Source organism: Mizuhopecten yessoensis, unplaced genomic scaffold (assembly GCF_002113885.1).
Source record: "Mizuhopecten yessoensis strain PY_sf001 unplaced genomic scaffold, ASM211388v2 scaffold715923, whole genome shotgun sequence".
NCBI classification, from domain to species: domain Eukaryota; kingdom Metazoa; phylum Mollusca; class Bivalvia; order Pectinida; family Pectinidae; genus Mizuhopecten; species Mizuhopecten yessoensis.
The window spans coordinates 26,754-42,618 of NW_018479859.1; the positions used below are offsets into that span (position 1 = coordinate 26,754).

At 35.5% G+C, this 15,865-nt stretch overlaps 1 protein-coding gene across 1 annotated transcript; it reads left to right on the forward strand.

Moving 5' to 3' along the window:
• Positions 1 to 13,172: 13,172 nt before the first annotated feature.
• On the forward strand, positions 13,173 to 14,288 carry LOC110441389 (the record flags this gene model as incomplete). The annotated part of the gene is made up of 3 exons (XM_021484511.1): positions 13,173 to 13,254; positions 13,627 to 13,815; positions 14,137 to 14,288. Coding segments are annotated over exons 1-3 (423 nt in total), but the record flags the coding sequence as incomplete, so codon positions are not given.
• Between the last annotated feature and the right edge of the window lie 1,577 nt (positions 14,289 to 15,865).

Consider the following 15,865-nt stretch of genomic DNA (forward strand, 5'->3'; position numbering starts at 1 on the left):
ACTGCAAGGGACGTGTTAGTGTTAAAAATACATTTGGACGTATTTGAGTCAGCCCAAGACTATCAAAACACTAGTCGTTTACTTTCAAGACAGAGACATGGCATCATTACATTGCCAGCATTGTGTCCTTACAAAATTTCATTTTAATGTATGACCACCGAGGGGTTATGGCTGATGACTGTCGCAGGTCGAATAAATCGTTTACAAATGTTAAAATAAATTATCAAATTAATCAGGCAGAAAAATACCTGTCGGGTTAGATCGAGCGAGACTTAACGGCCAGTATTAGTTCATAAAGCAACGAGTAATTTCTTCAGGAATCTCTAAGATACCCATATTTCGACATTTCAAGGCTTCAGTTTGTTAAGAATTCATATAAGGCAGTATTGTCAAAGGCAGCTTTTTAATATCATGTTCTGGTTGATGAAATGATAGGTAAGCCTTAACCATTGCTCAATAACATTCAAACATTAACATCTAACAGGAAACGAAGCCACGGTTCCCATGTGCAACGGAGGTAAACAAGTCATCAACATGTTTCATGAGAAAACAAATCATCAAAGTTACAGACCGGATTTGACGTGACCGGCATACTACAGATTGCAAATGAAATTGCTGAATTGACGCATTGGTGTATTCATGATTTACTATACCAGTTCTGCAGGTGTGGGAAAAACACAAAACTATAAAAGCTAAGATATTTCCATGCAAGAGAGGGCGTTGGCATTTTCAAACTCCATGCGTATGTTATGTCCTATTTAAACGATGATATTAGGTTGAAGACAGAGGTTTCCACAATACAGCGGAACACCGCGATTGACCTCATATTACAAGTCGGAGGACAAGATCATGACATTTTATGATTTGGTAAAATTCACTCGGACAAAATAGGAAAGAGATAGTCAATATATATTGTATATCGAGATAGTGATTAGAATGTTGTGCCAGGGGAGATAATCGACTAACGGAAGTTAAAATGGGAGAACGAAAAGCTCTTTAAGTGTTGCATATCCCTCTAGATGTTATATAACACTCCACATACCATTCTTCCTGGTTTGCTCATAGCATATAAGACAGAGCCTACTTATTACGTATTATGTATTTTTTTTAAATTTATTTTACTCCTATTAATATGTCTGTCTATCTCGTTGTTTGTGTCCCTTTCTGTTCAATTTATTTTGTTTTTGTTTTCATATAGGGATTTTAAATGTTCATGCCGGTATGAACGCAAATCGGTTACATCCATATTGCATGAAGCCCGCAAGTGCTTCAGGTTAAATACGGATGTAACCGATGTGCATTCATACCGGCATGAACATTTAAAAATCGCCGTTCAATCCATATATTTACATTTTTACTATGGAATAGTTTAATTATATTTTTTTGTTCTTAAACAATTTATTTATTCATTACGTTTTGTATATGCGTCGTCTTTTAGGGTCATAGGAGTGTATTTCTAAACGGAAACAGGAAGCACATCCCTAGTTGAAAATCCAATGTAGGGAGACAGTATCACAATTTCCGCATAATCTAATGTTTACTATTAAATTGTTGAATATTATATGCTTATTATTGACAGAACAGTGTGTTCTTTCAATATTAAAGTATTGAAAAGCAATCCAGGCATTAATTCAGTTGTTTTTTAATCAATGAGTCACATGTGTCCATTTTTCTGTATTTCAGGAAACCGGCTACCTTTTTCACTACTGTGATGTTTTTCAAGAACGATAACTCTTGCATGCAATTACTATGTGTATATGGTTTTATTATAAAATGTCAATTTTTATTCGTTTATAGATAATTCATTTTACACAATTTCAGCATTTATGAAATTGATATACATTAATGCAATACTAATCTATGTTAGTATCATTTTTATTGACATTATTTTGCAAATAATTGTGTGTTTCAATATGTTTTTCAAAATTCACTCCTTTTTACATAAATTTCCATTTAAAATCCTTAAAATTCTGACAACCTATTTTTTTTTTGTGGTAGAAAATTTTCTTTACTTCAAAGCAATATAACTACAAAATTTGAATAAATTCTACTGAGAAATGGCGACACAATCCTATTACCTTAAACGATATTGGCGGGACAGCCCTATTTAAATTAAATTGGCGCTAATAATTAACCGTAGTCATTTTAGCGTTTGACGCGGGGGCACTCTCCATGTTATATTAAGCGAAGCGACAAGACTATCATTGAACAAGGTTAATCTATGATGTCATAAGTAAACCACGTGTCACGTCACGATAATTTTTGTTTTCATACTCAAATGAAATGCATTTCTGCTGGTAGTGTTCAGTTAGTGTGTTGCAGAGCAAATGCCAATTTATAAGGATGAATTAATAGATTAGCTTATATGGACCGGAAACAAAACTTTACGAAGTCGTTTAATTTCGCATTTAGATATGCTGTAGCTAGGTAACAAGAAATTGATTGACTACAACGATCGTGTATTCTCCTTGAATTCAATAGCACTACAGAAACTTCCGCCGCTTTATTCGATCTTAATGACGTGAGCAACATGCCCGACTTACTACTGAGCCGGACGTAACCGGAACTATTTCGTCTTTCTGATGCTGAACTTTCCCTGTCTTGATGGTAACATCCCTGCTTCCACAACCTTAGGTGTTTACATGTCGCAACTGCCTGGGTGTTCAAGAGCTTGCTACGGATATCGTGAACTCCGTGATATATGTCGACTGTTGATGGAAGAATTTATAACAAAGCATAGTTCCTTTTATTGTTTCATATGAAGGTAGATGTTTTTTAATGCTAATAAGTGTCCCTTGAGGTGTTTTGTTACTACCCCAATCTATTTGAGGAGGTGACTTAACTTGGGTATGACTAAGATTCGCATGGCGGGTGTCGTCGATGAAACACTTGACCTTAATTTCCTTGTACTTTTTCAACGCTCCTGGTAAATATATATTCTTTGTTGATATGTTCCCTTCGTTTCATCGAATTTAAATGTGAAATATGATTTTGTTGAAACTTTGGTATTCTCTCTTTTTATTCCCCGGTTCTCGCTTTGATGTGAGCTATTGCACTACGAACACCACTATAACATGGGAATATATATGACTCTACACTAATTATCTCCGGAAAGTTCTTCTTTTAAATCTCCAAACAACAATCGCCTCGCTTAAAATGTACTGAATGGCTATCTAGACATTATCCGTTACTGCAAAGCTATGAGAGTAGGGCTCAACGTGTCAAGCCAAGCCTTTTACAAATTTGAATGTGAATTTCAAAATACTGATGGATTATGTGGAAGACGACGCTGGACAATAGAGAAAACGAGGACATGATGATTCAATTCAGACATATATTATTTCCTTGTGTGCTGTTTTGGTCGATGCTTTTTATGGTGATTTCGATGATAGATGTGCCTTGTTGCGTTGTTGTCACAACTCTAGACTCGCCCCGCTTTGGAAACGTGGCGTTTCTTGGATTTGATTTTTCAGCAACACTTTATCGTATTCTCCCTGTACTTTGACAAAGAATATTCTTTCCTTTTTTATACAGTTTGCAGCAGTGTTACCAGGTTGGAGTATGATCTAAGGTTTTGTTAACATTTGGGCTTTATATTATGTGGAGGAGATACAACTACATCGATGTGATGATGATTAAAATGGCCGATGTGTTCGATGAAGCAGAAGACGCTTGGTGTTCCGCAACATCCGGTCTTTTTAGTCGTTTTATCTTAGTACATTGTGTAGGTCTCCATTTAAATCCAGTTCGTCTATTTTGAGTTTCATCGTTTTGGTCCGACATGTATAGTCTCTGATTGCTGTTATTAACTAGTGAATCTTGACATCACATTGTGTTATAGAACAATATATTTTCTTGTTTAAATTACAGACTTTATCACGGGATATTGTACACGTATATTATTTATCGTATAAACTAGATCAATATACTGGCGCCCTTCTACGGATTTAAGGCCAAGGTTATTACCTGTGAAAACCATCGAGGTCTATCATTATCGCTAGGTGTTGGCTCGATACTACAGGTAAAAGAGGTGATCTAAGGTGGCAAAGAGAAGTAACGGATAAAACAGTGTGAAGTGTTTCAACCGTATTGCAACTCTGGTCTTGGTCAGGTGAGTCAGCCTTGTTAACGTTTGTCCAAGCTTATTTTCACAATTCCAGTTTTCCGTTTTTCTTCGCGTGGACATTGGGTCAGGTGAGTCAGTCTGAAAAGCGTATATTGTTAACGTTTGTGCAAGCTTATATTCATAATTCCAGTTTTCCGTGTCTCTTCGTGTGGATATTTGGTCAGGTGAGTCAGTCTGAATACCGTATATTTGTAACGTTTGTGCAAGCTTCTTCTCACAATTCCAGTTTTCCGTGTTTCTTCGCGTTGACATTTACTCGCATTCACCCAGCTTGTACGTTTAACGTGATGTACAATAATATATATATATATCTGATACAGGAATGGAATCGCTGTGCAGATAAACTTGAAATTAAACATCAAGAGACGATATAGACAATTGTTTATTTACTGTTACTCATAACAACGTAACAAGGAGTATTATTTACTATTAGGACTTAATCATTGATGATGACGATCTGATAATAATCTGGTTGTGTTGTTGCTTGACTAATTTTGGACATTCCTGTTCGAACCCTTGTCACCTTTTTAATGTAACCTTGCTGTTGCATTATTTGATGCCTTAACTTTTGTGTTTGTCTTAAATGAGTTCGAACTATTTTTACATTACATAACACATTTTTGGTAACCTAATTTAAACGTTTGCAGATCCAATTTTATATCTTAATCAAGGAAAAAACAATCATTCAAATTTCATCAACTGTCTTTTATTAATTTCTTTTTTAGTGTAATATATATGTACGATGAAAGAAGGCATTCTTCATCCTTCGTACAATATTTAGTAATGACTATGCTAAACTAAAGCAATGTTTGCTCTCAAACAGTTTCAGTATCGGCTTTACACTACGGAAACACGTGCTAATTTCTTGTTCAGTATACTTATTAACATGCTTCAACTAAAGCAGATATCGTCCGTATTGACTTGATGCTCATTAAGGAACGTAATTCCGGCATTTCAGGGACCACGGAACCAAATCAAAAATAGATTGTGTGTTTTTCCCTTTTTGGCAGAAGATTTAATAGGAAGGTGAATGCCTCGGGGCCTGCTGGTTGGATATTTAGGTGGCAGAAGTTTCAAAAGTTTTATGTGTGGGTTGAGCAATATATAGATGTTATATGCATAAAAAAAAAAATCAAGTCTGCTTTTGGCTGGGTGAGTTTATTAAGTGTGTAATTTGTTGTAAATTTTGGTCGATTTATGGTGCCGAATTCAATACAAGATGGCGGCCCCCATTTAAAAAAAGTTCAAATTGGCAGAATTTTTAAATGATTTGGTTCTGCGGTCCCTTCATAGATATTGTTAACGATCAATTTTATCTTGATTTGAAAATTATCCGAAATCGATGTCTTTCTTTTAATGTTGGTTAATTAGAATCTACATCTGTTTACATTTCGTGGTGACTCGCCACTTAAATAGCACGACAACTTATAGGTTTTTATTTAATCACAACTTAATAGGTCTAAATCATTATATCTATTTATCAAGTATCGACGAAGTCCTACAATTCCCACTTTGTAAAGAGTTCCACAGATCATTAGCAAAATATGAAATACATTGGTAGTATACAGTATATAGTAAACGATGTTGCAAATGATACGCAGAACATAATATCGACCGATCGTATATTTATATTGCATTATGGTAAGCCCTATATAATTAACTCCGTCTCTCCAGCTTATTAGCAAACTACAACTTGATTCGACAGTGTCTGTTGCGTAAAATCCTCCCTAAACTCCATAAATTTCAATGAATCTAGTATATATTTGTTTCAACTGTTAAAGATGTTATCACATTTGTGTGTGTGTGTGTGTGTGTGGGGGGGGGGGGGGGGGGCATTACTTTCACCCTTCCAGTATAAGAGATAAAGCCTTGGGTAAGCTGAGTGTACTGTATCATAGTTAAGTCGCTGTGACCTACCTTTCATGATTTCATAAACCTGTCATTACACAGTCGAATGATTAAATACCCTCCATCCATCTGAACGTGAAAGAGTGTTTTCACCTTATGATTTTCCTTAATAACCAGACAGGGACGAATCATGGTCAACAGCTGAACTATATACATATATTAAGGCTAGGTTTGACTTTTAGAGAAATTTGTACATAATTATTACATACGCTAAATTCTTACGGAATTGCTAATTAGTTTCCTCGCTTCTACACGTTACTTTTATTTATATTGTAAGTGTCATCGATGACACGAGAAGACGTTTACCCTTGCGGAACAGCTGGTCTTATTCTATTTGAACGTTTTCATGGGTCTCAGTCTGTAACAATTTGTTCACATTTTGTCCTATTTTTGTTAAATTAGATCTTTGGTCTTGCTAACCCTTCAGTATCCTCTTGTTTTTGTTCCCGTATTTTATTGTTTTTGTTCCCGTATTTTATTTTAAGCCATAATTTTAATGTCAATCCATGCTTTGTGATTACCTTTGCTACACTATTCCGGTTTTCATTTGAGGATGTTACATCACTAAAATTTCAGCAGTTGTGTTTGCAAGAGTACTATGTAAATATTTCCCTTGTTCTATTTTGTCAAAAGTTTATCACGAACCATTCCAAAGTTTACGCGTTGGTACTTTGTTGTTGTTAAATGTTGTGACACAGCCAACTATGAGTAAAAGTGTATTGTAAAAACATTATAAGACAAACCGTCTGATAATTTTTGAGAAATAAAACCTATTTTTTGTACAAGAAAAGTTGGTGTTCATGATAAAGGATAGATATATACGTAGATTTCTTGTTTGTAACAATAAGTTTGAGACAGGTTTGCGGATTTTATCAACATGCTTTGGAGTTAGAGGTTTATATGAGTTTTGAGGCTTTTCTGAATATATTTTTTATTTACTGTGTTGCATGTCTTCCAGTATTATGCAGTACTGGTAAATGTGCTTCCCAATCCATTCTATTTCTCTGTCAGGTTTTTTTCTTTGTTATTAGCATACACCTCTTACTTGTCATTGGGTCTGACAGTTATTGACCAAAATGAATATTTTCTGACACACGTTAGATTGCTATGAAAATCGTTCGATGTTTGGTATAAAAAGTGTCATGGAAAAATAATGTCAATAAATGAATAAATCCTACTAGCGAAATCAGCTTTGACTAACTATACACCTGTGTCGTTACGTATTTTAGCAAAGTCGATGACGCAAAAAAGGAACCATACGAAGTAACATTACCTAAATCGTGCATATAAACCTGACACCTTATTCACAAGATTGATCAGTACTGTGCAGTACAATAATGTAACCTCGAAAACGTGTTGTCTGCCTCTCATTTACATTTTCAGATGCTTATGCGGTCAATTACTGAGAATATCCATTTAACAGAACTTTAACGAAACCATATTTCAGTGAATTATGACATCCATATTTTCTCTTTGTAATTTTTCTCTTAATTTGTTAATTGCATCCATATTTTCTCTTTGTAATTTTTCTCTTAATTTGTTAATTGCATTTTTTAAAATCCTTGATACATCAATGATGGAATCATGAAACAAAAATGTAGATTGTTTTTAAATACATATTTGAAATAGTTGTTTTTTGTGTGTGAATGGAAAGTCTGAATAACGGTTAATTCGAAATAGATTGGTGTACTAGTATTATCAGTCAAAAAGTAACGTAAAGTAATGAATATTTTGCTACGTTTAGAAATGATTTATGGCAACAAACATTTTTAAGAAATAAATCAAAAACATTATCTACTTTTTGTACAAATTATATGATGTGTGATCCCGTTATAGGAAGGAAGTAGACGATATACAGGACATTGTCGAGATAACGAGGATGTGTCGACCGTTCTTGATTGCTGTAGCTAGCTGTCTGTTGAACTGTCCTGTCTCTGGTATGTAGTAGATTATAAGTATGTCAAAACATCATTAAATATGAAAAAGTCAGTACGTTATAACCACATTATGGATGTAACAACGTTCTTACACAAGTTATTTACATCATATCTATATTCTTTAAACTGAATATCTATGCTTGCACCGCATTGTCATTCGAAACCAAATACAATCAATTTGGCTGTTTTTTCGTATTTGTCATTTGTTTGGTGATATTTATGAATTTATTTTATTTTATTTGTTTATTTACACATTTATTTACTTATTCATTTATGAAGAACAGGAACCATTTAAAAAATTTCGGTTCATAGAAGAACATATTATACGTGATATACTTTATATTACGTCGTTTAATTGTCCATATCCAATGCTGAAATAATTTCAAAAAATAAAAAGTACTCAAAACCTTACAGGTTAAAAGATGTATCAGTGATGGAAAAAACTTTATCAATAATAAGATGTATCAATCTACAAAAACTCAATCGCCCATTCGCTGGACAGACACCTATCTAGGCGGAATTTATGTACCGGTTTCAAACTTGTTTTATATGACGTTTGTCAATACAAATTGATCATTGTTATCATGAATACAAAACATATATTGATCTCTGTTACATCATGATAATGACAAAGAGAGGAGAGGATATTTGCTGTTGAAATGCCATGAACAAAGCAATGATGTTCAAGCCATTCAAACTGTTAAAGGGGTGAATATTTTATAACCGCTTTCATAGTTTTGGCTGCTCCACAAAACGACAGAATATTGTTGAAAGAAACAGCAATGTAAGTACAAAGTACAATACGTTGCACATTATCAGATCATAATCCATTTATATGGAATGTGAAGTAATTGATGAATCATTGTATACAGTTTGGGTTGGTTTTATAGGGTTTAATGTCCTATCAACAGCTAAGGTCATTTAAGGTGTGTATTGTGTGCTAGAGAAGGGTATGTTGGTGTAATAGTTTTCTTGTGATAGCGCGAATCTGATGCCGACTGTATAGTGCTATCCCACTGAAACACTATCTTGAAGGCACTCAACATAGCTTTCCACCCGGTCACAATATACCCAGAGCCAATAGAGCCAATTGTTGCAATACCCTGACATAGGCGAACGATTTTGCAATTTTGCAGGAGGTCCCTTCATTGGGTGACAACAGATGTATTCTTTTCTCAATCCAATACCTGTAGGGATTAACTCCTTGTATACATGCTAAGGATCGCAACCGATTCCTGGATTTAAAGCCCAGAAACCGCAATTATCGCCTGTTATCAATTATAAGATTGTGTATCCACTCATCCCTCTAACCAGCTAGAACGTGTCATCAGTGGCTAGTAACGTATCTTTAAGACAGTGTGTTCATCCGTACCCGTTAACCACCAGACCGTGTCTTCAGTGGCCAGTGACGTATATGTAAGACAGGGTGTTCACCCATCTCTGTTACCCACCAGAACGTGTCTTCAGTGACCAGTGACGTATCTGTAAGACTGTGTGTTCACCCATCCCTGTTAACCACCAGAACGTGTCGTCAGTGACCAGTGACGTATTTGTAAGACGGGGTGTTCACCAATCCCTGTTACCAAACAGAACGTGTCTTCAGTGGCCAGTGACGTATATGTAAGACAGGGTGTTCACCCATCTCTGTTAACCACCAGAACGTGTCGTCAGTGACCAGTGACGTATTTGTAAGACTGAGTGTTCACTCATCTCTGTTACCCACCAGAACGTGTCGTCAGTGACTAGTTACCGTATATGTAAGACTATGTATTTACCCATACCCGTTACCCACCAGAACATGTCTTCTGTGACCAGTGACGTAAGTGTACGACTCAGTCTTCAGCCTCTCCCATTACACATCAAATGGTGTGAAAGTCACCAATGACGTTTCGTTAGGGGTAGCATTCTCCCATTCCCGTTTTCCATAATGATACGTCTTTACTGACCTGGTTTCTATTTAAATGGTACTGATAATAATAAATTAAACATAATCTAATTTATATCCGTACATTTGTCATATACAAGTTGTTACATTGTATAAATTACTACAGGTATTGTTTAGGTTTTTAATTGTATTGAAACAATCCAGTATGTAAGAAATTCACATTGTGATAGTTTATTCTTTTTATTCAAGGAACGCACAATATATGTTCTGAATACCTTCTTTCTGGATTTTCTGGTGTGTCGAACGAAGCGTTTACGGCATCTAGCTCATATGCGTTAGAGGATGACTTCAGTCCTGATAATGGACGTCTGTAACATGAAAGACAAGCTATCGGGTGCGGCTCGGGATGGTGCAGCAACTTCACTGACGACAGCTCCTATATACAAGTATATCTTTGTGATCAATTTTTTAAATTTATGTAATGAAAATATTGAATATGTAGTATATAGAAAAGTCGTCTTTGGACAAAGTTAACAAGTCGATACACACTATAGTATTTAGAAAGATTCCGATTGATAAAACCTAAACACACCAGATTGTTTTTTCAATAAAAAATATAATTTGAGGTTTGTATATACCGTTTTATCACAACCTAGTTCGTAGGTCGTCTCAAAGCGGTTCCCAAATTATTATCTGTGGTTATAGGGCCTTTGCATCCAGCCAATATCGTTCTCAACTCCATGGGGAGCATACAGCCGGTGCTGCCATTTCGGCGCTCACAGCTAACATTCAACAATTTTAGCACTGCCTAACAAGCGGGGTAAAGTATCTTGCTCAAAGATACAACATAGTGCCGTGACATGACTTGAACCCGCAACCCTTCGGTCACAAGCCCGACGTCCTATCACTAGACTACCTTGCCTCCTATGAAATGAACTAAATTTATTAATTGAAACACTTCAATCTATATTAAGCATGGATATATTTAATGAACCGAAATAGATAAGTTTTTTTTTACTAACGAACAAATTTAATGGACCGATGTTTAATTCTATACGCATGGTAATGTACACATAAAATTAAATTAACCAATTCAACGAGTGTCTAACGGTGCAAATTTTGCTATCAATAAGGGATTCATTATTCTCTATGTAACTATTTCTTTGTTCCTATTTGTTATTAGATTTATAGAATTACGAGTTGGTTCACACCAAGCGTTCGTATCTGCTCTTGTTATTCCGTCTTTGCGTATTGCAGAGTTATCTTCTCTTGAGAGCAGGTATTGATTGTTACGTCATTTGTTTGTGAGAGTAACGTCATCATTTTTTGACAAACCAATGACGTAACAATCAATACCTGCTCTCAAGAGAAGATAACTCTGCAATACGCAAAGACGGAATATACACGTGTATATTCAGCATGATATCTTGTTCAATCTTATACAGGTAGAATTTGAAACAGAAGCGATCGTAGATTCCTTTGCAATACAAGGTCGTGGTGACAATCTACAATGGGTGAAGACATTTTATTTATTGTACAGTAGTGACAATATTACCTGGACAACTGTAATGGCATCTGACAACAATCCCGAGGTAAAATATAGAAGTGTCATTAAAATCACAATTCGAGTTTTAAATCGATCGCACCTGTGCAAATTAAAAAGAAATGGAATATCAAAGATGATACCCTTGAAAAGTACAGGATGAATAAGACCAGGTTTTCCTGAGGTGTACCTGCTGAGATCAAATAAATGTTGGATATATGTTAATTATTTTTTACAGGATACCCCGCGTTATTGTCTATAAAATAAAAACAAAACAAAAAACATAGGAATATAGAGATTAATAGATTTTATAATAACATACTTAAATATCAACAATTTGATCGTTACATCAGCATAAACATTTATCACGAATGGTAATCAGCATAACACTGTCGCACACCAATTCACATAAATTATAATTATTATAACACTATAATGTACATACATAACGCCAACTATCGTTATGATAACGCTAATATATAGATATTCACAATACAAACATATAAATAACGGTTGTAATACCATAACACTTTGATATCTCCCAATGTTAAACAATCGGCATTATAATTTTATATTATAGTTATCCCTTATAATTTGATTAAAAAAGACTGAAAACACGATTTACATCATAACACAAAAACATTTATTAATGTCTAATAAAAAGCAAAACAGTTGTCCACCAAAAACAACCGTGTCTACTCATATCATCACCAAGCAACTTCAACCAATTAGAAGGTAGAATTACAACTACCGTGCCAAATGTTGCGGTATACGAGGCCATCAATGTTTGTGTTATCTATTTTATACGACATGACATGAACAATTCTAGTCTTGGGGGAATGGCAAAAATTAAGTTATCAACACATAATTAACGGTTGTAATAACAACATTTTAGTAAGCCCATATCATTGTCAAAACTCTTTTAGTGATGCATAATATAATTGATATATCAATACACTATAACATTTACGTATGGCTAATTGCTGTTGTTACATTATCGTTTATACGTATCATTCATTTACAGTTGTTTACCGGAAATGCAGACCAGAATACGGTGGTGAGAAATTACATCAGTCCCCCGATCAAAGCCAAGCACTTCCGGATCAATGTTAGGTCATGGCATCATTGGCCGTGTCTTAGATTCGACCTTGGTGGACCAGAAAGTAAAAATGTTGTTTAGAATGTACAGATTGAGTATGTATTATTAATTGTATAGGAATATGAAGCACACCGGACAGCTCTCTACCTGAGTAGTGCGTATGGCCGTGTTACCTACTGTGTAAATTCCCGATTCCATTGTATTTCATGATCCAGCAGTTAACATTGGCGTTTTCAAACACATGATTGTATTGGTTTCATGAAGGAGTATAATGAGCAAAAATGTTTTAAGGGCAACGAGATACTTGTTGTGTTTTCCGAAAGCCTTGAAACCACTCTGAATACGTTACTGCTCTGCTGTCCCTATATCTAGTTAAAATTGTCCATGTTATTTGAAATGCATATGCCTCTCAATAATCAATTTAGTCATTATTCAAGTTGAACCTTTCCCTTGCGAAAGAAAAATATGTGTAAAATCTGTAGTTATTCGGACAAACACAGCGCTGTTACATTTTTCTATGTTTTTGGTAATAACAGTGTCGAGTCGATTCGCCCTGGCCTCCCTACCATCTATGACGACCTTGGGTCAGCCCATCAGCCTACAGCCACCTAACCCCTCACTGTGGTATCGCCTGTCACAGACAGACTGGCTGTGTGTCCTTCAGGTTCGACCCAATGACTCCAAACTGTCGCGGATATACCTCGATCATGAAAACGTCTTACTCCAGACATGAAATTCCGTACTATTACAACAATGGTAAATATAATGACCCCTCTAATCCTCCAACACACGCCTTAAAATTGAAAGAGCCCTTTAAGCAAGAGACAGTATTGCAAGTTTTTCAATGCAGAGGTTACAGGCTTCCTCTCAAACTTTTACGAAGAATGTGTCTGAATCATGAAATATATATTTGAAAAACTCCTTTAAACCAGAAACGTAAAGATATCTTTTAAAAGGAAGACTTTTAATTTTAACGTCATATTCAAACATATAATCATTTACGAATTTAAAAAAAGATACCTTTGTTCGTTATGCTCCCCAAGAACAGGAATGCTAATCTGATGGAAAATAAGAAATATTGAAAGGTATTATAACCCTTACGAATCCATCTATCAAACCCTTTTGCAGCGTACGACCAAATACTGGGATACAAGCATGTCGATTCAGGCAACTTCTCCTACAAAGTGATTGAGCTGAGACAGCACCAAGTCAATGCCTCAGAGTCGTGTGTCTCCCAGGATGCCTGGCTGGTGAAGGTCGGAACAATGGACCGTCTAACTATCCTACAGACTGAAATACAACAAAACGACCTATTAAGTAAGAGAGTGTAATATGTATATTGAGGTATTATTGATTGCATTACATTTCAAAGCGACAACTTAAAAATCATGAATATCTTAGCTGTTGTCCTGGATCACTTTTCACGCCACAACAATTAATGTGTTCCTCGTGTGCTAATAGGTTGCCATTAATTACTTGTGTATTTTCTGTACCTAAACGGTTTTTTCTCTAACTAAACGACATCAATTGTATTGTTGTCCTCATTTAACCGGAACAATGCAGATATTCCTCTCTTGTGATGTTCATGTATATAGTATCACAATGATTGTATGCAAACGTGTAATTTTATCATTGTAGAACAAGATTATCGATTCTACGTCTCCGGACAGTTCACAACACAGTGGCAGGACAGTGATGGTGACGTCATCGACTCAACACTCTGGTCCCCTCAGAACCCTGACCCCGCACAAGGTCACTGTGTCATGTTGACACAGTATGGTCTAGCCAGTGTCAGCTGTACTCTGTACTGTATTTTGTATGCGAGATTTGAAACAAAAGTTGATTTGCAAGTTATGCTATAAGTGCAGCAGAGAAACAGTAAGCATAGTCTCGACAGTGTTTGATCCGTCACTGACCAATTGACATCTCAAATATCAAACAGGAGTACGGTTATATATGACATTGTGCATGAATTTCAGTGGCGTCGACATCACCGACAGTTCTCGGTCCGTAGTTTTGTATTTTGCTTCACTATGTGTTTGGGACTTGCTTTCCTACCAAGTGAGACTATTTGACTAACTCTCTGGTATCACCGACTATGTTTTCTCTCTGTTAGGGTATTAATAGCTTTCCAACTATTGTGTTATCTAGAGAGATCGGCGCTTAGAGTACTAATTAGACAAATGCTGCAAGGAATGTGTTCGAAGGGAGAATTGCGAGCTTAATTGTTGTACATCTTTATGTTTTAGCTATTAAATACTGTTAAATGTTTATTCCTTCTTTGTTCCTCCACCTCGGATGATGTTCAACAAACAATTGCTGTTCTGTAGGTCGAGTGGAATGAAGCTTCCTGTTTAAAAACTTGGCTTTTTTCGGTCAGTTACAACTTGAAACCTGGGTAATACAAACACATTGACTTTCCCCAACAGAAGATTATTTTTTTCCCAGTTCGCAGACATCGTTAAATTTGTTACAATGAATAAGAAAGGAACAAGGCTATAATATCTTCGGAAACTTGTTGGAATTGGTGAATGAAAATATCTGATTATTTTTGTCTTTGATTTATTCTTATATATTTTATTTAAGTGGATAACACATTTTGTTACGTATTATGCCTTAAAGATGTATCCAAAACATATCAATACATAATACTGTCTTTTTAATTTGTAATCAACACACATTAATTCCCCAACGTGACCTTGTTACCAAGTTACCATTTTACTGTAATGCTTTGGTGGCGAAGTGAACAATAAGAATTCAATAAGCTTTCTATTGTTCACTTTGTGGTGTAATTCTGTCGAATTCCCACCTAAGGATGTAAATTCACACTAAACATCATTTTCATAGTTTGTGTCATGAATTATAATAAATTGTCATCTTATGATGGCCTTGTTCAGTTCTATATTTGCGTTGAGTTTTATGTGGAGTAGGCATACATGCAAGCTATATACATAGCTGATTTTATGTCGCGACACATAAACCCTCCATTAGACTTTTTGACAGGTATTGTTAATAGATTGCTACAAACATAGGCCCCTTAGGGTGCCTCTTCTCCCTTCTTGATGCCTCCATTGTTTTGAGGTTTTTGATTGGCTAACACCCCGCGCTACAATCTGATTGGCTGAAGGCCTCTTTCTTCATCTTTAAGAAAAAAATCAACGGCGCCATTTTGTGCCAGCATCTTTTCAGAAATGTATACCATTTGCCTTATTGAAAAACCCACCCTTAAGTGCCACACTTTAATATTGTTTGTTTTGTGATATATATATGTGTGTGTTGGCGTGGCGTAATTCTGTCGAATCCCCACCTAAGGATGTAAATTGACAGTAAACATCATTTTCATTGTTTGTGTCATGATGCCATTATA